The sequence below is a fragment of the Periplaneta americana genome, chromosome 14 (genome assembly GCF_040183065.1).
Source record: "Periplaneta americana isolate PAMFEO1 chromosome 14, P.americana_PAMFEO1_priV1, whole genome shotgun sequence".
In the NCBI taxonomy this organism is placed as follows: domain Eukaryota; kingdom Metazoa; phylum Arthropoda; class Insecta; order Blattodea; family Blattidae; genus Periplaneta; species Periplaneta americana.
The window spans coordinates 101,801,174-101,823,207 of record NC_091130.1 but is presented as its reverse complement, the minus strand read 5'-3'; the positions used below and the strand labels follow the sequence as shown (position 1 = coordinate 101,823,207).

The window sequence follows — 22,034 nt, the reverse complement described above, 5'->3', positions numbered from 1 at the left end:
TAAAATTATTAGATTTTATCTCAATTTTAATCTTCTTAATCTTTAGACGAGGGTAACTATTTATTACTTAATTATTTAATAATAATATTGTAGAAAAACTGATTCAGTATTATGTGCCAACGAAATGTCAAACGCCAGGAATTGACATGTTTTAAATCATAGCCAGGAAGACAAAGATGAGATAAATAAAAGTAAGGAAGTTAGCTACCTAACGTGGTTTGAAATACGTATCTCGTGCTCTAAAGCCTTTTAATAGAAACAGAATTTCTCAAAAGAGTAATGATTAAAATAGCTTAAATAACTTGTCCATAATATTTTAATTTTGAAAAACTACGAATTTCTCGACAAAGTATCTAGGAAAAGATTTAGAAAATTCCTGATTATATTCAAGAGGAAGGTTAAAAAAGGAAGCAAGAAAATTCGTATATTATTCACTGGTTCTTGATGACAGTAGTGACATTACTAGACTTCATAATTCAGCTACCTATAAGCTGGAATGAAGTTGCTTGATTCTAAGTATATGTGACGTCACAGCGCAGGTATAGGTATGTTCGTATCGTATGCAAAATAGTTATGCACGCTCTGCCTTTCGCTATAACAAATCAAAGCCGGAACGCAGTCATAATGAGCAGTGTTATCGATCACTGCTCTTACTAGTCGTATTATTTAAATAACTACATCTTTGTGCCTGATTGAATGTTCATTCCAGAGGAAAATGTCTTAGGTAAGACGCTCAAGCGTGCAATATTACAGGTCATAATTGAGGATATTTGAATTAATATTTTCACTGTCAATATAGACAACATTACATATACATTGTGTAAAATAAACCTGAAAGTCACAAAAACAGTGCACTGCAATTATATCAAAAGGCACGAAATTATGTTTAACATAATCCAACAGAACCAGTACCATCAAAATGTGAAAATTATGAAGATATTAACTCGACTTTTAGCATGGATTTGTATAGTCTAGCATGATGTTCAGTGCCAACATCCCAATTAATGAATTAGGTAATCTACATTTCAGAGGATTTCTAGAAAAATACATATAAAATTAGTGGGTTTTCAGTGATGAGCGACATATGCAATATTCTAATGAAACAAGAAAAAGTATCAGATAATACCAATATCTTGTACTACAGCATGCACCAATAACGTCATGTGTTATTAAAAGAATGTCTTTCAATATAAAATATTTTCTTGTGACATCCGCATAAGTTCAAGTTAAGTAACTTACGAATGCACGTTATTGTCATTGCAAAGGTCACGAAGAAAATGAACATCACAGCTTCAGCATGTTTTTACTAGTATAGCTTCAGAATGTCGGGAGTTGACTGTACTCCACGAACACGCAGCGACGACCTGTTTTTTTATATCCTTATCTGTTGCATTACCTGTGTTCTGCGTACTATATACCCAATGTGTCTTTAACTTCAGTCTTTAGGTAGCTGGAATACGAAGCCTAGACATTATTGATACAGCAAAGCTTGAGATTTTTATCCGCGGGATTGATCAAGACGTTAGTTTAGGAACCACCAATGGTTGTAGTTTTCATGCCAAGTACCTTTCCTCCGTCTCCTTACTTCATAGGCTGTCTGTCGCAAGTAATCACTGCAGCTCGAGTTTTGGTCACCGCAGATGTAAACCAAAACTGCGTGGAATGGGTTACGAGTCCTTGGGTAACTGGAATGTAGGCATACTACTTATTGTTTACACCAACTTAGTCAAATCACTTCCTTTCTATGTACTATGCAGAAGAACCATGCCGTCGAGGCACCAAGCAACGTTCCGTTTATTAACACTCGTATTATTGGAAAGACAACCACAAGTGAAATCATTAAGTAGCACTCCAATAAAGAGGAAATTTCGTTTCCTGTAGGTTATTACATACAAAAAGACATTATTTATAATACCAAAGGCAGTTTCACTTCTCTCGATATATTTAAATAATGTTGTACAAAGTCATATCTCCAACAAATGAGTTCTTAGCATCGCCACAGATACACTTGATTGTACTTGTCACTATCTCTTGTCACTAGAGTTCTTGAAATTTATGTTTTCCCCACCATTCATAAAATATTTTGATATGATACCTCTTGCATAAAAGGAGAGATCTATAACTGAAACTTGATTATTATATTTCAGTATTACACTGGTAATAATCAGACATCGGATTCTAGGGCAAATGCCTATTTTGTTTCTTTAGGAGAAAAGTAAAAATAATTATTAATATTTGTGTTTCATGGAAATTGAAAGGTATTCAAAGAGTTTTATAGTGCCCTAAAATGCCCTAAAACGGTTATTAGAGCCTAATTTGTTAATATTCGCCTAAAAGTGCCTAACTCACTGTAAAGTTTCGCATTTTACTCTTACTTTTTATAATTTATACATGCATTCACTGAGAAATTTAAGGCATTTAAAAAGTGGAAAGTTTGCTTCACACCGGCCATGAAACCATTGATAAAGGAAACAAAATGTTTTGAATCTCACGACACTCGCAATAGATTTCACCGAATTTAACATGTTTGGAGGCATAAATGCCGACAAAGAACCAACCTTAGTTTTGAAGCAGACAACAATCACAACATGTGCTGCTACCGATTCAGAGATATACTATACTATAAAAATGACTGTTTTCGGTCTGAAACCGATTAGCTGTACTGCCCTTCAGAGTGTCATAAAATCACAATTTTTGGAGAAAGAGTGTTTCTGAAATATTTATGAAAAGCCGTAAAACTGCGAATTAGTAGAGTAAACCGTTACAAAATATTTAAAAGAATGGCCCTCCTAGTGTTAACACTACCAGGAAATGCAACAATACGTGGAACTTTGTATTTTTGTCCAATTGAATCTCAATAACAACGGTTCATTTGAATGCTCGTTAACAGTTGCTCTTTCCCTCACCTTATTTGTGTTGAGGAGTTTTGAGGGGTAGGACGTTTTCCTGTGAAGTTTAACGCGATAATGCCGAAAAATATAAGTGCAAAATCTACATTGATCCGGCAATGGCTAACAGAATATTCAGAATTCACTTATGATGGAAAAATAATATTCTGCAAGATTTGTAGCAAACAGGTATGTAACAATAGTTGAAATATATAAATTCTATTAATTTTAATGAGTAGGCCTATAATATTTATACATTGACTGAGCTATCCTGAGGTATAATTCTTTTTAAGACCACTACACTTTAACCTTTTAAATTCCGATAGTTAAAGTATTTGCAGGTCATTAAAATTTTGATTGTTCGAACCCATTAACTTTGTGATAGAAATACGGCAATACAACAATTAGGATTTTATTTTAATTCAGTTTACTTTACATTTTTAGATTTCGCAAGAAAAGACGTGCCACCTAAAGCAGCATGTGCAAGGAGCGGCTCATAAGGCTAAAGCTCAGCAGAAAAATCAACTGCAACAAACTTTACTAACACAGCCTATTTCATCCAATCTCAGCAGCAATTTCTATGCTGATTTAACCAGAGCGTTTGTTGCTGCTAACATTCCCTGGAATGCAATTGAAAATCCGGTTTTAAGACAGTTTTTACAAAAATACTGCAAACAAAATATCCCATCTGAGTCGACCCTAAGAAAAAATTACTTAGACAGAATATACAATGAAACTTTAGCTTCCATTCGGGAGGATATAGGTGATTCTTACATATGGGTCTCTGTGGATGAAACTTCAGATCCTATGAATAGGTATATAGCAAATATGGTAGTAGGAAAACTTAATCCTGATGGACCTTTGATTCCACACCTCGTATGTGTTAAGGAGCTTTCGAAGGTGAATAGCCAAGCCATTGCTTATTTTGTAAATAAAGGCCTACAGTCTTTATACTCAGGTAATATAGACGATTCTAAAGTTCTGTTGTTTTGTACTGATGCTGCCTCATACATGGTTACTGCAGCTCCACTTCTTAAAACATTTTATCCTAACCTCACGCATGTAACCTGTCTAGCACATGGCCTTCACAGGGTTTCTGAAACAATCCGGAATGAATTTACTCTTGTCAATTCGTTTATTTCTAACACAAAAAAATGTTTTTGTAAAGCCCCATCCAGGATTTCAATATTCAGAGAGAACTTTCCAGATATCCCACTTCCACCTCAGCCGGTTGTTACACGATGGGGAACCTGGATTCAGTCAGTGGTGTATTATTCTAAGTATTTTAAAGAAGTGGTCACAGTTATTGATAAATTACCTGAAACTGATAGTGCAGCGTGTGTGAAAGCAGTGAAAGATTGTCTGAATGACTCACGAGTGAAAAACGATATTGCCTACATAACATCAAACTTTTCTTTCATACCTGCAAGCATTGAACAATTAGAACGTGAAAAACAATCTCTTTGTAGCCAAATAGCAATAGTAACGGAAGCTCAAGTGAACATACATTCTGCTTTGGGCGAAACTGGGAAAAAAGTTAAAAATAAGTGGGACAACGTATTAAATAAGAATGTAGGATTTTCATTGTTGGAAAAAGTATCAAGAGTGATATCGGGGGAAAGTGTAAATGTTCCAGTAAGTATAGATGTTTCTATTGTACCTAATTTAAAATTTGCGCCTCTCACATCAGTTTCGGTTGAAAGAAGTTTTTCTGCTTTCAAAATGATTCTCAGTGACAAAAGGCAAAGGTTAACTGTGGAGAATTTAGAAAAAATTCTGGTGGTGTACTGTGCAGATAATTATAATAAAGTCTGAGCATGGAACTGAATTTCAATAACTTAAAATGAGTAATCTTGATATCAATAATCATTATTTCATTAGTTTCAATATATTAAATTTGTGCAGCTCTGTTTATAAATATAATATAGTATTCTTTTTTAATGTTTAAACATACTTTTTTGTGCGTATTTTAGTGTATAACTAAAAATTTCAGTGAAAGAAATAAGTATGATACCTAGATGTGCCTAAAATGCCTATTTTCATTAAAATAGAGCCTAATTTTACATATTTTGAGCTTATTTTAGGCGCCTAAAACTGCAATTTTTAGTGCCTAAAAATCCGATGTCTAGTAATAATGAACAGTTTGACTCGTAGACATTTTGTTTTTGCAGCATTAACTTCCCATAATTGTACGAGAAGATTCGAAGAGAACAGCAATTACGTAGACTTTAGGCTCCCCCCTACTTCCATTAATGCATAACACAACGTCAATACGGCGGTTGCTGTCGTCTGCGATACAACGAACAATTCCGTTGATTTTCGAGCTCCTCATTTTTTTTCCGGTTATTATATGCTTAAGTTGTGTTAACTCTCGCTAGTGGTTTTATATTTTATTTTAGCCGTCTTAGTATTTATTTTATTATTGTAAATATTTTTGTTTTATCACTAATAATAATAATAATAATAATAATAATAATATTATTATTATTATTATTATTATTATTATCATCATCATTATTATTAATGAATTATTTTGTATTACTATCTTTGTATCATCTCCGTCATGATTATTCAATTATTATTTCTATTATGATTATTATTATTATTATTATTATTATTATTATTGTTACTATTATTTCCATCATCAGCATTATTGTTGATCTCTGTAAAATTTATGTAGGTTACTGGACTGTACCCGAGCACGAGCATATACTCATTTCGGGTATCTATTCAGATGTATCATTTCAAATGTAAATTGTAAATAAATTTGAATTTGAATTTGAATATTATATACCTGTATTGTAATTATTCCAATTATTATTTTTTAATTACAATACTCTGAACTTAAAAGTGATTCACTCACGCATAACAAGAGCTTTTATGACAGGGATTCAATCCTGCAACAATAATCAATTCTTCACTAAGACATGTCACTAAATCTAGCTTGGGCTCTTACTCTCCGAGACATAGGAACATATTGATTATCTCATTTCATCATCTCGCCAAGCACGCATAAAAACATTAAAAAGAAGTCCTTATAATCTATTTCGGAACCTTCGATATTGTGCGTTATCGATTTCAAGTAAAGACCTCTTACATATCAATAAGAATTACTTGTATTTCCTATGCATCATTGCCAGTTAAATTAACACTAGATTCAATATAAACAAAATCTTTCCAGAAAAATCGCTGTAAGCAGATGAATAGGCAGCCAGAAAAAAGTGAGCTAATGCGAAAACATATTTCATTTATCAGGAACGGTGGAAACGTAACTTATAATACACAGAGTATTCAAAGTCACCAATTCAGAGTGAAATAAAAGTAGCGACTTTCTCTTTGTATATCGTGCAATGACAAAATAAATCAACTACTAATTCCATCTAAAATATGTATTGTTGAGACTTAATTTGTTCGTAAGTACGAACTATATCAGTTGCAGAAGATGTTTATAAAGTGACAGGAAAAGGTATTAAGTTGGGACTATAAATTTGAAGTATCTATCAGAAAGACAACGTCGAAACTTAATTTATAGTGGATTCCGCTTAATTGAGACCATGCGTTTTGGTCCAATAAAGCGGCTGGTCCTCTTTTAACGGGAATTAGGTAATTTATTGACGTGTACTGTATTTGTCCCTCTAACCTTGATCCTAATATGCAGCTGGTTCTAGTGACCACAGGACTGTATTTTCATTCCATAATTTACACAATTTACATAATTTTATTATTAGTATTTTACGTCTTATACAAGTTTATGGGGTTGACCTGTTCATCTCTCTTGTTCCCAATATACATATTTTTTTAAGTTGGTTACTTAACGACGCTGTATCAACTACGAGGTTATTTAGCGTCGATAAGATTGGTGATAGCGAGATGGTATTTGGCGATATGAGGCCGAGGATTCGCCATAGATTACCTGGCACTCACCTTGCGGTTTGGGAAAACCTCGGAAAAACCCAACCAGGTAATCAGCCCAAGCGGGGATCGAACCCGCGCCCGAGCGCAGCTTCAGACCGGCAGGCAAGTGCCTTAACCGACTGAGCCACGCCGGTGACTGTTCCCAGTATATTATTATTATTATTATTATTATTATTATTATGTCTATGTACACAATGTATGTATGTATGTATGTATGTATGTATGTATACAGAGTGGAAGTGAAATAACCCTGGAGATTGACAGGGATAGTAGGGTACACTTAAAGAAATAAAAAACATATCTGTGACCGGGAGGAAAAAGGTCTTAAGTAAAAATTTTATACTTTTCAGGAGAGCAGTAGAAAGATTGAAATTGGTGTTAATTATAATAGAGTTTTTTAATTAAAAGGTTTTTCCTGGATATTATTTGTTTATAGGCCTATTTCTTCTAAAATAGGTAATGTTGCTCATTTAACAATTTTCTTGATTATTTCCAAAATTAGCCGCACTTAAGCCCTTTTAAGACTAGAAGCCAAACTGACTAGAAGGGACTATTAAACATAACACCTTTTTCATGTCAAAATAAATGAGAAATGTAAATTATTAGGAATGCAAAATGGGTCTTAAACAATTATAGTACTGTTTACCTTGTGCTTAAAGTTTATAAAAATCTCATTTTCACAAAAATTTACTTAGACCTTTTTCCTCCCGGCCACAGATATATTAGCTACGTTTTGTGATTAAATGCACGGTTAATTAGAAAATTAAGTTGGAAATTTCAACAGTATAGCAACCTCGCCGCAAACACACAGCTCTTTCATTTCGTAATACAGATTTAAGAGGTCAACGAACTCAGATCTGTCTTCATACGTGGACTATCTCCCGCTACCCTCTGTGCCTACATCGTTATAATCTGTTCGCTTCGTTCAGAGAATTGAAAATGGCCGTTTTTATATTAAATTTATACGAAAAAAGTCCACGCCGTTGGAATACGCCAGAGGGATAAATGACTCTTTATTAGATTTTCTATCAATATGAACAAAAATCACCATCCCATCCGCAATAGTTATAGAATAAGAGAATGTTAAACATTTGGGGAAAAAACAGTTTTTCTGGGAAAAGTATGAACTCTCCACTAATATGTTATTAACTATTTTGTTACATACAGCATGAGCTATGCGCTCTGAATATCTGCAAGGTTTTTTTCACTTCCACTTTGCATATGTATGTATGGATGAATTTTGTATAAAAATACAGAAGTCATATTTGTGCATTTCAAATAGCACTGCTATGTATGCAGGTATCTACAAAAAGTAATATGGTACATACAGTAAGTTTCTGTGTTGTTAAATACAAACGTCATTTCAGGACGCTGTGTTTAGCGAAGTTTACCGTTAGTCTGAATACGGAATAGGAACTGGGTCTCTGTGTTTACTGAATGCTCTGACGATTGCAACTTACCGTGCATGCCTTGAGACACTGGTGATACCATGAGGTAGTTGACACAAGCAGCTCCCGTGCCGTGCCCCATCAAGGTGACACTATTTGGGTCGCCCCCGAATTCCTGGATGTTTTCCTTGATCCACTGCAATGCGGCAATCTGGTCCAGCAGCCCAAAGTTGCTTACAGTGTGTTCTCCAACCCCGGGACGCAGAAAGCCTGAGGAAACACAAGATGATCTTCACATCTGTCAGTCGTCTTCACTTATTTTAATCACTAAACAAGAACGTTTGGAATGCAGTTGTCAGCCAAACCATCAAGTACGTACCAGTATGCACAATAGAGTATTTAATTGTGGTTAATAATGTTACAATTGTTTTTACAATTAATAATTCTTGATTATATTGACAAAATAATTGCATCATATCACCTGCTATTTTTACGATTGATCCGAGTGATACGTTTAGAACAGACCTGCAGAACTGTAGCTCCCCAGAGCGACTGTTTTCGTACCCCTCCTACCCTCCCTCATTTTCTAGCAGTGTGGTCATAGCGTTCTATTTACGCTCGGTTATATCAACATTCATTCTCGCAGCGGCAGGTACACAATACGCTATCAAGAATTACAAATGAACAGATAATAAAATTCTTAGGAACATACTTTTGGGAAGTAAGAGAAAAACGAATGAGGGAAATAAATAAGTTAAAAGACATGTACAATAAATTTTAAAATGTAATGTGTGCATATAATAGCCCTGCCAGGACTCTGCAATTCGTTACCTGCTAGCATCAGAGACTGTCGAAATAAAATTGAATTCAAACACAAACTTACTAGGCACTTGGTCAGTAATTGAGACTCGTCCAGGCATGTTTTATTGTAAATAGTTCTCTTAATCTACCACAAAATATTTCAATATCCGGTAACGAGCGTTAAACAAAATAGATCTAGCCACTGTATCAAATACAAAAATAAATAATACAACAATTACATATAGTAAGACAGTAAAAAATTTAGGGGTATATTTAGATTCAAATTTAAATTTTCAAAGTCAAGTGACCTACATATATAAAAAAAACTTTTTCCATAATTCATTCCCTCAAACACTTAACTAACGTTTTACCTCTCAGCCTTAAATAGAACCTGATCCAAACTTTAGTGATGCCCCACTTCGATTATTGCGATTCTCTATTCACGAATCTAAATACTGATCTTGCCCATAGACTACAGCGTGTTCACAATATCTGCGTTCGTTTCGTTTGTAACATTAGAAAATTCGATCATGTAACACCGTCACTAGAATTGTTGTCTTGGAGTCCACTTAAAGAAAGAAGATTCTTCAACTCTCTCTTATTACTATTTAAAATCATCCACACTTCCACACCCTCTTACCTAGCATCTCGTTTTGTTTACCTTTCACTACCTCGAACCCGGAACATGTACCTTCTCTCTATTCCTCTGCACAGAACATCCTTCTACACATCATCTTTCAGCATATCTATTCCACGCCTCTGGAATTCTCTCCCTGACCATGTTAGAGACTGTCGGACAATATCAAAATACAAATTTAAATTAAAAAATCACATTCTAGTTCGTGGAATTGCTTGTTGAACACATGTCAGGTTGCGCAACTTCATCTTAACCAATGATATATAGTAAATATTGTAACTATGCTGTTGTAAAATTGAAAATTAATATGTAATGTATTTATTATTATTATTATTACTATTATTACTATTATTGTTATTATTGTCAGTTATCAATATCATTGCTATCCCTGCTTTCTTTCTTTTTTCTTGTATTAGCTCGATGAGAGCTCTATAGTGTTCTTTTGACTCTGTTGACCCTCTATAGGGCTTTAACTTAATTTGTATTATTTTCATCAGTATTTGTATTTATTTTTTGTGTTTATATGTGCTATCTGGTAGGATGGAAGAGAAGGCCTTATGGCCTTAATCCTGTCAGATTAAATAAATTATTATTAATTATTAATTAATTTCATCACTATAGAATTTTGTTATTCTAGGTTCAATTTGTAATTCAGTAAATACAAAAATATTCTTTGTTCTTAACTTTTATGATAAAACGTCTAGCTTTCATTAATCAGGTAATCTTGTCGTACTTTAATTTTTATTGTAATTGTAAATTTAATATTAATTGTAATTTTATTCTTCATATTATAGTTGTAATCCCCTGGTAGAGGGGCAGAGAAGGCCTGATGGCCCTATCTCTACCAGGTTAAATAAATAAATACTACTAAATACTACTATAATGTAAGAAGGTCTACCTATGTATATATAATTATATGTTGATAAGTGAGTGATAGCTATATGACCGGAGGTCAATGCTGTCATTCAACATTGTAACACACTGCAATCGAATGAATGAATGAATGAATGAATACACGTACTGCAGTTTGAAGAGAACTGGAACATGGAAAAATATAAACCCGAGAAGAAATACTACTTCCAATAGAAATGGGAATATGATTTTTTTGTTTTTGAAGAAAACGAAAGCATTGCTTGTTTACTGTGTCCCATACAATTTATTTATACTCGTCATTTCAATTTTAAACCACATTTCAACAAAGCCCCTATTAAGAATTATGGAATAGACAAACTTTCGGGTAAGTTCATTATTACGAACTGTACATTCAACATTTATTTATATACTGTTAAATTAAGGACCTCACTCGTTGTGTTCATTTTGTGTTGAAATAAATAGTGACATTTATATTAATTTCAAGGTTCATTACTCAATTGTTACGAATTTATGGTTCCGTAGGTGATGATAGGAGGAAATTTTTGGAAAATCCAAAGCAGGATAGGTGCAAAGAAATCTCAAAGAAACTATCGACAGAAGATCTAGTATAATTGCAAAACTTGAAACGACATAACGCATTATAAATACAATGACTTTATACAATCCTTTTTGAAAACTACAGTGCCACCAATGATGGATCTTCCACACGTAAAGAATGTAAACAACTCTACGCAGAAGTCCATCATCCCCAATAGAAATGGAGTGACGCCGACGTCACATTTCCTCCACTTACGGCTTCTGCAGGCCTGGTTTAGAAGTACTCCTGTTCCTAGTGGATTATTTATTTGTGTAATAAATATTCTTGTTCTAATATTATTGTTGAAATTACATTCTTTGTTCCAATTTTTTTAGGTTCAAATATTTATTCTGAAAAGGCGCCTCTAGGCAGGTTCCCTCCCAGTATATAGCTTTAGGATTTTTTCCTGTTTTTCAGCCTGTCATGCAAACGGTCAGTGATTGTGTTAATGTGAGATTAAGACTTCTTTAGTCATAAATTAATAGTGGAACTTGTGGCGAACAAAATCGCAGTTGTTTTGTTCTACTCATCAACATCATTTTGTCTGAGCTTCATACCGTGACCATTTCGTGACCTCGATCGTTGACTGGTGACGCTAGTTTGAGACTGATCTGAACCCAGATATAGGAACATAAGCTTGGTAGTCTGCTGTGGATTAGAAATTCACCTAGCGGGGGTTTATCATAAAATATATGAGGGGTTCGGGAGTAAAACATGGTAAGTGACGTTTTATTGTATTGAAGTCATTAGGTACGTAAACGTTTATACATGCAATATTTTGTATAGTTACCAGAAAATCTCTATACTTCTGCCATCTGTTGAGATGTTGGAAAACTAACTACTGCGTTACACGCAGAATGTAAGATACCATATTCTATGCTACATATCTCATTTTTTGACCGAAATGTCAGTTACCATATTTTACTCCCGAGCCCTCTTATAGAAGTTCGCAGTGCTGTATCGTAGTAAATACCATGGATAAGTGATGTTATATTAAGCAATGCAAAAATTATTGCTATATTCTTATCGTCATCAATATTCTTGTGGTTTGAAACAGAGATTAAATAGAGAGTTGCGTTTTAAATTATAATTTCATCTATTTCTAATAACTGCAGTACATATGGAACCATAGGCCTACATGTTGTGTTATGATTTAAATCATCATATTATCTTGACTATTCTCTGAATTGTCATGAGGTGTAAATGAACTGCAGTACTAAATATTAATATACCATCCAGGTAAAAATTTATACATCTTTATTAGAAACAATATATAAGCACTACGGAGGAATGTACTATATACATGAAGCGGTGAGTTGCAAAACTTGATAAGAGCATAAATTAAAATAGAATGAGGTATCTATTTCAGTTAATTCAGATAGTACCCTCCATCATATTACACCAAGTGTTTGTGTCAAATGTGATTATTTATGAGTTTTTTTTAATATGGATTTTCCTCCAAACATTTATAAGACATTCAATCATTTTGTCTCAAAACTCTATACATCAAGAATAGCCATTTTGAATAAAAACTTAATACATTCTTAATTACCTAGATGACACAAGTGCTCTGTTTCTTTTAAAACTTCATACGTACATATTTCATACTACTCCCAGCACAGAAACTGTACAATATCAGCATGGGATTACAAACAAATAACAGATTATTTCGTATTTTTTCTTGAAATTTTGAGATAAATTAATAGAATTTTATAAAGTGATCTTCATGAATAGGGAGGTCAATATGATCTTCACTTGAGGGTGTGATATAACAGAAGTTTCCACTACATATATTTTCATTAGCAGTTAATGTAAATTGTTAAAGAAAGTTATCCCTTCATTACTACTAATTTCAATAAACTTATGTAAGGTAAAACATTCATTATTTAAGGTTTGGATTAAACAGTAGAACTGTATTTCTTCAGTAATTATTTTTATGGCTGACCCAATTTTCTCTTATTTTTATTTTGCAAAAACTTCTTATTGCAAACAATTTCGTATCAAAATTTGATACATTCGGTCTTTGGTATCAGAACTTGTTACAAGCTTAATTTAATGTGTTATTTTCAGGAAGCGCATTTTCGTCCCCAAACATACAGCGGATCGAGTAGTTTCTTCTGATACATCTATTACGTCACGTGGGTGCATAAGCAAGATCGAATTGCAAGGAAGTACGTACACATGGGGTCATTAAATAATAATGATGTAATATATCATAAATATGCCCCTGTTACGTCGTATGACGTAGAAAAAACATTCTCTTAGTTTAAACAAACTTTATGTGATGTTCGCAAAAGATTTGCATTTCATAACGTCAGAATACATGTTTCGTTCACTGCTACGGGATAGGTTTTCATAAACGAATTATTTGAATATATTGTGTAAAATGTAAATATTGATAATTTGTATATTGATTTTCTTATTATTATTATTTTGTCCCTGTAACGTCATGTGACGTAGGAAAACATTTTCTTAGTTTAAACAAATTTTTACTGGTAATTATAGTAAAAGATATGAATTTCATAATCTCAGAATATATATGTTTTTGTTCACCGTAACGAAGTTGAATTCGTTAAATGAATTAAATGAATATATTATATAGGCCTAGAGTATTTACAGTTAATACGTACCATGTTTATTACTAAGTTTATAAAATTAGTCTATATTGTATAGGTATATTCGTTCAGTATTATTATTTTGTACAGAGCTAGTTTCGCAGTGTTAGTGCGTGTATGTGGATAAAAAGTAGCTGGACAGACCATTTCAATTTAGTAGCAATCCCACTTACAGTTGTCATGCTCCATTACTGTGTACGAGTCTAGGTTATACCCTAGATCATATATGTAACAGATTACTCCTCGCTACGTTAAAATCGGCAGCATTTTGAAGAGAACAACCGCCAGGATCGCCACCCGTCCGCCGTAAACGAACACGAGATGGCAGCACAGTCGCTAATGCAATTCAAATGGGAATTATGACGTGACTCCTTATGTAATAACTAGATGGCAGCGTAGTAAACCTGACAAAAGTTGTTAACCTCAAAGCCTATAAGCCCGACATATCTGTTACGTATATGATCTAGGGTTATACCTACCTTTCACAGCGTCCTGACGTAAGCATTTATGGTCAGAGTTTGAAATCTAAAACTCCAGGATATACTAACCAATAATTTTCCTAACTTGTTTGGGAGCGAAAATGCTCTGCTTGGTTATCATATTAAAGCATAAGAGGAAATCATTAACTTCTTTTTCTTAACTTACTCCTATTAATTAATTTAGTAATTATGGTGGTAAACGATTCAAAAATTGCAGTTTGGTAAAAAAAATAGGTTTTTCTTTCTTCCCGAAAAATGATGTCAGGTGTACATACGAAGTTTTGGAATTCACCGCCTCACATGTATTGTCTTGGTGGCTCAGTTGGCAGAGAGATGGCATACGACAACCGCTGACCAGAGTTCAAATCTCGGAGATGACAGAGTTTGTATTTGTGAAGGAAAAAGTGAAGATTGTGGGGATTTTCTCACAGCCATCTCCTTTTCCCTTACCATTCCACCAATAATCTACACATTCTCCTTTTTTTTTATCACGTTCCTGTCGAAAATAGGGCACTACTTGTGTTTGCGTGATGCCGAATCGACCCGTCGCCATAATGGGTATTCCTAGCAGTTTGAGCGAAGATTGGTAAATGGGAGTGATTGTGGATTCTAGACGACTCCTATATCTGCATAAGGGACACAGGATCGTTAAAAATGAGACATGACGATTCATTTAGCTCTGTGAGATACGGAAAACCACCATCAGAGGTATATTATGTGAGTTTGTAGTTTGAGGGGAATACGTGATTTAGTGGGTGGTGGAATCGGTTTAGCCGGGCAGCACAATAGCCACGAAATTAATTTCGTTACGGGTACAAGAAAAACCTTAAGGGCTGAAGTCCATAAGGATGCTCTTTGTTCCGCCCTCTTAGTATAGTGAGGATCACGTAAGTGTAGATCCTAAGGGTCCTATTCATAGACATTTCGCAGCACGCGCTACGAGCGTACTAAGCTAGTCCCGGCTATCCACTGGTTACTTGTACAGTATTCAAATCATATCCTATCGCTAACACTGGTTTATGAATACGAAAAACGCTGATCATCCACAGGAAACCCGCGCTAAAAATGTCTATGTATACGGCCCTAAAAGTCTAATTTGGCCGTCTCTTCAATGTTGCCTATTAATACCAGTTATCACAAAGAGGTAAAATCACAATGCTACGTATTAAAATAATAATAATAATGGTAATAATAATATAATAATAATAATAATAATAATAATAATAATAATAATAATAATAAATTCTTAACAATAACAATGTCTTGCTTATATTTACCACATCTTATCTTTATGTTGCGAGTTGTTTCCTAAATGATTCAATAATTTATGAAATAATACGTTTTCCTCCTGGACTTCTCGCATATTATGTTAGCCATTAGGACTAGTGTGATCTAATATTAAAATGTATTTTGTCTGACATGAAATTTATTGCTTATATTAAAGAGTTTACGATTCATGAGAACTAACCTAAGAAACGTATTTCCTTACTTGAAGTTTTATTAGTTTCCTATACTGCAAACCAAAATTATTCCTGCCAACATAACAGTTAGAAAATAACTACAAGTTGTAGTATTTGTCAGCACTCGAAATTCGAAACGAAGATCTTAAAAGAAAATTCAACCTGGCAGCTAGAAAATTACTATAATTCACTAGCATATGTAGTAATAGGGAAAAAATGGTCAGGTTACACCCTTAGGGTATGAAGTAAGCTGATCCTGACTATACCTTTGTACCTCAGTATTGATGTAGGCGAGTAAATGCTGGGTAACTTTCGATGCCTGACCCCGGACTCATTTCACCGGCATTATCAGCTTAATCTCATTCAGATGCTAAATAACCTAAGCTGTTGATCTAATATTAAAATGTATTTTGTCTGACATGAAATATATTCCTTAGATTAAAGAGTTTACGATTCATGAGACCTAACCTAAGAAACGTATTTCCTTACTTGAATTTTCATTAGTTTTCTATACTGCAAACCAAAATTATTCCTGCCAACTTAACAGTTACAAAATAACTACCAGTTGTAGTATTTGTCAGCACTCGAAATTCGAAACGAAGTTGGTAAAAGAAAATTTAACATGGGAGCTAGAAAATCACTATAGTTCGCTAGCGTATGTAGTAATAGGGGGAAAAATGGTTAGGTTTCACCCTTACGGTATGAAGTAAGCTGATCCTGACTATACCTTTGTACCTCAGTATTGATGTAGGCGAGTAAATGCTGGGTAACGTTCGGTGCTGGACCCTGGACTCAATTCACCGGCATTATCACCTTCATCTCATTCAGACGCTAAATAACCTAAGCTGTTGATAAAGCGTCGTAAAATAACCTACTAAAATAAAAAAAAATGATGTAGGCCTACACGTATATGTAATGTTTTGTATGCTCTGCTTTTGAAAATAAAAGGCTTCTAAAATTGTGTTGTTTTATTTTATACATCAGTGCATGTTTTCTCTGGCTGGACTTACAGTATATTCTTCCACATCAGTGTTCCGTGTAAATGTTTATAGTCAACTATTTATTCTAAGATATGGTATAGATGTAGCATATACTTAAAGAATAGAATAACAAGAACAATTTCAAGACTGCATTTTTAAATTTTAAGAATTGAAACTTTTTTTCTTCAGTGTGCTGAAACCTTCTCTGGCTTGTACCCAATATTCTAAGAGATGTTATTACGTCTGTAGAAAGAGGAAGACCACGAGAATTAATTTCGCCAGAGTTTCTCTCGCCAATATCGAGATTTATTAGCTTTCCGAATACTTACTCAAGGCCTGACTTCCAAGATGATTAAAGTAATGTGTTTCCCTTAAAATTGTTCAAGTATCTGCGACTTTCGTAATGCGTCCGTTATGGAGCGACGCCAAACATTCTAGGCACTTGGTGGTGAATCTCATTTGTTATACAATGTACATCGTGATATTTGCAAACAAGAATACTGAGAATAGGTTTGTTTATTATTTCCCATATTGTTATATATTACCATCGGAATTTCTCACAGGAGAAACATAAATATTACAGTTATATTTTTATTTTATGTCCACTTGCTACAGAAAATAAATTCGGAAAGAGTAACATAAAAATTTACTGTTATTTAAATTTTACTCAAAACACAAGATTGACCAGAAATAATTAGGCTACAAGGTCACTTTCATTGTACAGGGTCCAGCATTTGGTTCTGACCAGTTTCAACATGCTGTTGTAAAGGGATTATAAGGTTTAAAAATCATAAAATAACACAGTATGTAGCTTGAATAACGCAATTTATTGGAATGTCTTCATTTTTTTAAATTACACATTTCAAGTGATCCCCTTGGTATCTTATGACCTGTTGTAATCTTACACGAAAATTCTGTGCTGTTTGGGTAAAGGGAATAAGTCATAAAAATGAGTTTGGAGACAAACGAAAATTAAACTTGGAATCCTTATTTCACATAATTTTCTACACAAATAAAACACATCAACTGCTAGTATTCGTTTGATTATTGCACACTCACTTGTGTGTTCATCTGGGGAACAAAATTCCATCTGCACAAAAAAATGACTTATCCCTCTCTTTACCCAAACACCACAGAATTGTTCATGACACTTTGCAATAAACCTGGGGTTTCGTTGATTTCTTGCACTTCAGCCTGTATCCTGTTCTTCAGATCCTGGATAGAGTTTGGTCTGGTTCGAAACACTCTTGCTTTGAGAGTGACCGTATGGTGTGCTATTTCTGCTGCAGTCATAATTGGTCCCTATTTTTTCGAAGATGGAAATGAGAGAGCTGTTACGGTGAATGATGAACGGTATCGACAGATGTTACAGATATTTAGAGGCACACTAAACAGGGATGACATGTGGTTTCAACAAGATGGGGTTACGGCCCATACTGCCAGAGACACACTGCGATTGTTGAGAAATTTCTTCCCAGGACGCATAATTTCTCGGTTTGGAGATATCAATTGGCCGGCTCGATCCCCAGATCTAACAGCTCCTGACTTCTTTTTGTGGGGACATGCTCTATCCAGGATCTGAAGAACAGGATACAGGCTGAAGTGCAAGAAATCAGCGAAACCCCAGGTTTATTGCAAAGTGTCATGAAAAATTTTCGTATAAGATTACAACAGGTCATAAGATACGAAGGGGATCACTTTAAATGTGTAATTTTAAAATACTGAAAACATTTTATTAAATTGAATTATTATTCAAGCTACATAATGTGTTATTTTTTAATTTTTAAACCTTATAGTCCCTTTACAACAGCATGTTGAAACTCGTCAGAACCAAATGCCGGGCCCTGTATATCCGCATTTAATATTCCCTTGATACTACACAGGCAATACGGACAAAATAACATTCCTCAATTATATACAACACAACAATCCGGAATTAATTTTCGTGTTTGTTTAACACTCCACTATTACAGTTGCGGTTCTTGAAGTATAAAGTAGAGGTAATTGTATTGTAATTATTGATTTATATATTCCTTCACTGTAGGCTATAATCTATTCACAAACAATCAAATAATAGTTTTAAATATTTGGTGTTAACGTAAGATATTCAGAGATAGCAGGGCAATTTTTTGGAGCAAATATATTTTGCAAAATGTAGTTTCAGTATTGTATTTGTTGCTGAAATTCGTTGCCGTCTACCATCCTCAATTTATAACGTAATGTAAGTTTTACTCATTCACTTCTATACATTGTATTACGTTACTGTTAAACCATAAGTTAAATATACGTATTCATTCATTCATAGTTTTCACCTCAAGGACAGTTGTTTCACTGCAAATCCAGCATTTTCAAATATTTCCCATTTCTGCCTTCCTCTTATTCTCCGCATAATTTAGTTTATTAGTCTGACCCAATATTTTCGGTTTGCCTTGCGACACAAAACAGCTCACAGTAAAATTTGAAATGAAGAATTATATAAACAGTTTCTAACAAAAGAGCTTAAGACATAAGAAAAAGAAATAGTATCTAGTACAAATTAAATTAAGTGTACACCATAAAGATGCTGGCGAAATATCGCTAGGGAAAATTTTATTATGGTGGTGACGATGGCATCTTGAAGATCTCTCATCAAAAGTTTTCGGAATGGTGCCTCTCGCTCCGAAGAAAAGACCGGCAACTGTGATTTTTTCAATGTTGTATTTCGCTGATAGCTGGGCTCATAGATTTTCTTTTTCTCTTCGTTCACTTCAGATGGTTGAGTGGCTGAGATTTCTAATCTGATCGTAGGATCAATTATTTCGGCTGTCTGTTTATTCCTATTTATAGCTATAATATCGATCCTACGATTGCTCCCACCATCAGCAATGCAATGAACTTCCTCGTGAACGTCTAGATTTTTGGATCGAAATGCATCTGCGATCATAGTACACATGGTGTTGTAACGTTTTATTCTGAGTACTTCTCCTTGTGGGAAACTCCCAAGCACGTGTGGTAAAGTTTCATACTCACTGCAGTGCCTACAGTGGGTTGTGCCTGTAGAGAGACCACGGAGAAAACGTACTGGTGTCACCATCGCAATCATTTTTAGCATTTCTCTCCACTCAGAACTTGATAATCCTTCATGCTTGATGATCCGCGGGTTGGCTGCAGGCACTTCTTCAAACAATACAGCTCGTTTTCCTTTCTGGGCGTATGCACACCAGATTTTAAATTCACGGTCCCGAAGTTGTTGCCTTAATTGCCTCACGGATCCTGTAGCCTCATCTCTGTTCACTTGCAATTCCGACAAGCAACGGGTTCTTATATTTTCGTAGTCTCGTACAGCATTAACGTTCTGGTCATTTAAGTTTCCTAGCTTTGTTACAGCATTTCTTATATGTAATGGTGGACCTAACATTTTCACGTATACGGTGCCACTATTAACAATCATTGCAAATACCGGTAACACTTCTATTGCAGTACACTTTATTAAAACTACCTATTTCCACTAGCTATTTCCGCTCTTATTGCTCAGTCTAACGTCTATTTAATACTTCTCCTACCGTTCTTTTGCTATCCATTATTTGAAGCGTTGAACCGAATAACGGACTATGTTACAATTTTTCAAAATCGATTTTACAAATGACGGATGTTTAAACTAGCCTGAAACAAGGTGGGTAAGCTGGGAATTCTTTCAGCTCTCAAAAGTGATACATGAAAAAAAAAAAAAAAAAACTGTGAGTGGGTAAACTTGATAGCATATTTTACTTCAGGGTATTTGGATATATAAACAATTTTATGTTATGTGAAGAAAACATTTTTTTTTTTTAGTTTGTGTCTACTTATTAATTGAAATGTTAATATTTATTTCAGTTTGCATTGCGCCACCTGTTCTAGACAATGAGTCGATAATATTAATCCATTATTCAACTTAAAGTAGCTTTAAACCACAAAGGCTAGTCAGAGACGATGGAATATTCATTTACATTGACATTTGTTTTCATCTAATATTGCTTTTGACCTACGGAGGCTACTCAGAGACGAGCATGTGATAACTGTAATTGAATCACTGATTTGAAAAAGGAAATACGTTCACTTTTGTTCTAAAATAAACTGATATATTATACAAGTGCTTCTATTTTCATCAACGGAGAGAATGACCTAATAAGAAAATATCCATGCTACATCCATGGAGCTCTGGCGGATTAAAATATTTATTGAATGGAAAAAGAAAAAATGTCCTGGGCATATTTCTGTATTCCACTCACTACCGCAACAGAGCGCCACGAGTTTACAATGTTTACGCCAGAAATTAGCCATTTTCTGTTCATTGTAGTTTCTTGGCGTGCTGTGAGTAGATTGTCTGTCTCTTGTTTTCTCTTTCTTCGACATTACTAAATCTACCATTGAGTTTCATGTACCGTATACTTATATATTACCAAATATGAATGAAAGCGATTGTGAACATGAAAATTCCATAAAGGGCGGAAAGACGTGAGAAGTTTTCACTGGCTACTTATAGACATTTGACATACAGCTCACAAATGCCCGGGTATGTTACTTCATGTCACTTAATTGATGGTGTTGTTCATTTTACCTTTAGATTCATTAATGAACTGCCAAGTTTTCCATCTCAGAAAGCATGTAGGACAAAAATTCCTTTCAAGTAAGTGTAAGATGCAGCCAAAATTATTCGCTATATACCTGTTGATTATCAGTGATTTTATTATATCATTATTCATTGGCCACAAGAAACTGTATATTATTCATATGCTAGAGTGTGTAATCATAATGGAACTACACTTCAATCGTGCACAGTAAAGGGAGAATACTACTCTAAAGTATTGGTGTAATTGGTTATCTGCCATATTTTCTTTTCTAAATTGTGTCACAATGTTATATTTTCCATTAAAGTAATATGAGCATCAAAATGTTGACTCAGTTATTCAGTATAAAAGGACAAAATTGTAATTGATTGGAAAAGGAAAAATATCCACCGTACAAAATTTGTGCCACAAGTGATACCATGATCGAACAAAGCAACTTGAAATCAGATTTTAATTCCTCTCAAATAGACTAACAAATTTAAAACTGACTACAATTTCGTGAGAGCTATCATTTTAAAGGTATACGATTTTTCTCAAGATTTTTCAAAACATGGTTACTGGGACATATTTCCTTTTTCCAATCAGTGATTCAATTGCAATTCAGTACTAAAAGTAAAATTTTACTTCAGGAACTATTAGAAGGAAATCAGATGATAACACAGCACTAGAGGATCGATGGCGGAATTAAAGCGCTCAAAAGAAGTGCGCAATGATACTAAAATAAATCTGTTCTGCATATAATCGGTGTGGTTTCGAATTCCGATCTAGTTAGTTTAAAAACTATCTGTGTATGTTTACATTTTGAATTGATATTTTTGTATACACCATGTCCCAA

General features: G+C 34.2%; 1 protein-coding gene across 3 annotated transcripts in view; it reads right to left on the bottom strand.

The window, feature by feature from the left end:
• LOC138713609 (uncharacterized) overlaps positions 1-22,034 on the bottom strand; it is a 625,997-nt gene that overhangs the window by 94,949 nt on the left and 509,014 nt on the right. For all 3 annotated transcript variants that reach the window (XM_069845830.1, XM_069845831.1, XM_069845833.1), the window contains exon 4: positions 8,264-8,461. In XM_069845830.1, coding sequence (XP_069701931.1) covers positions 8,264-8,461 — 198 coding nt within the window. The remainder of the gene's footprint in view (positions 1-8,263; positions 8,462-22,034) is intronic.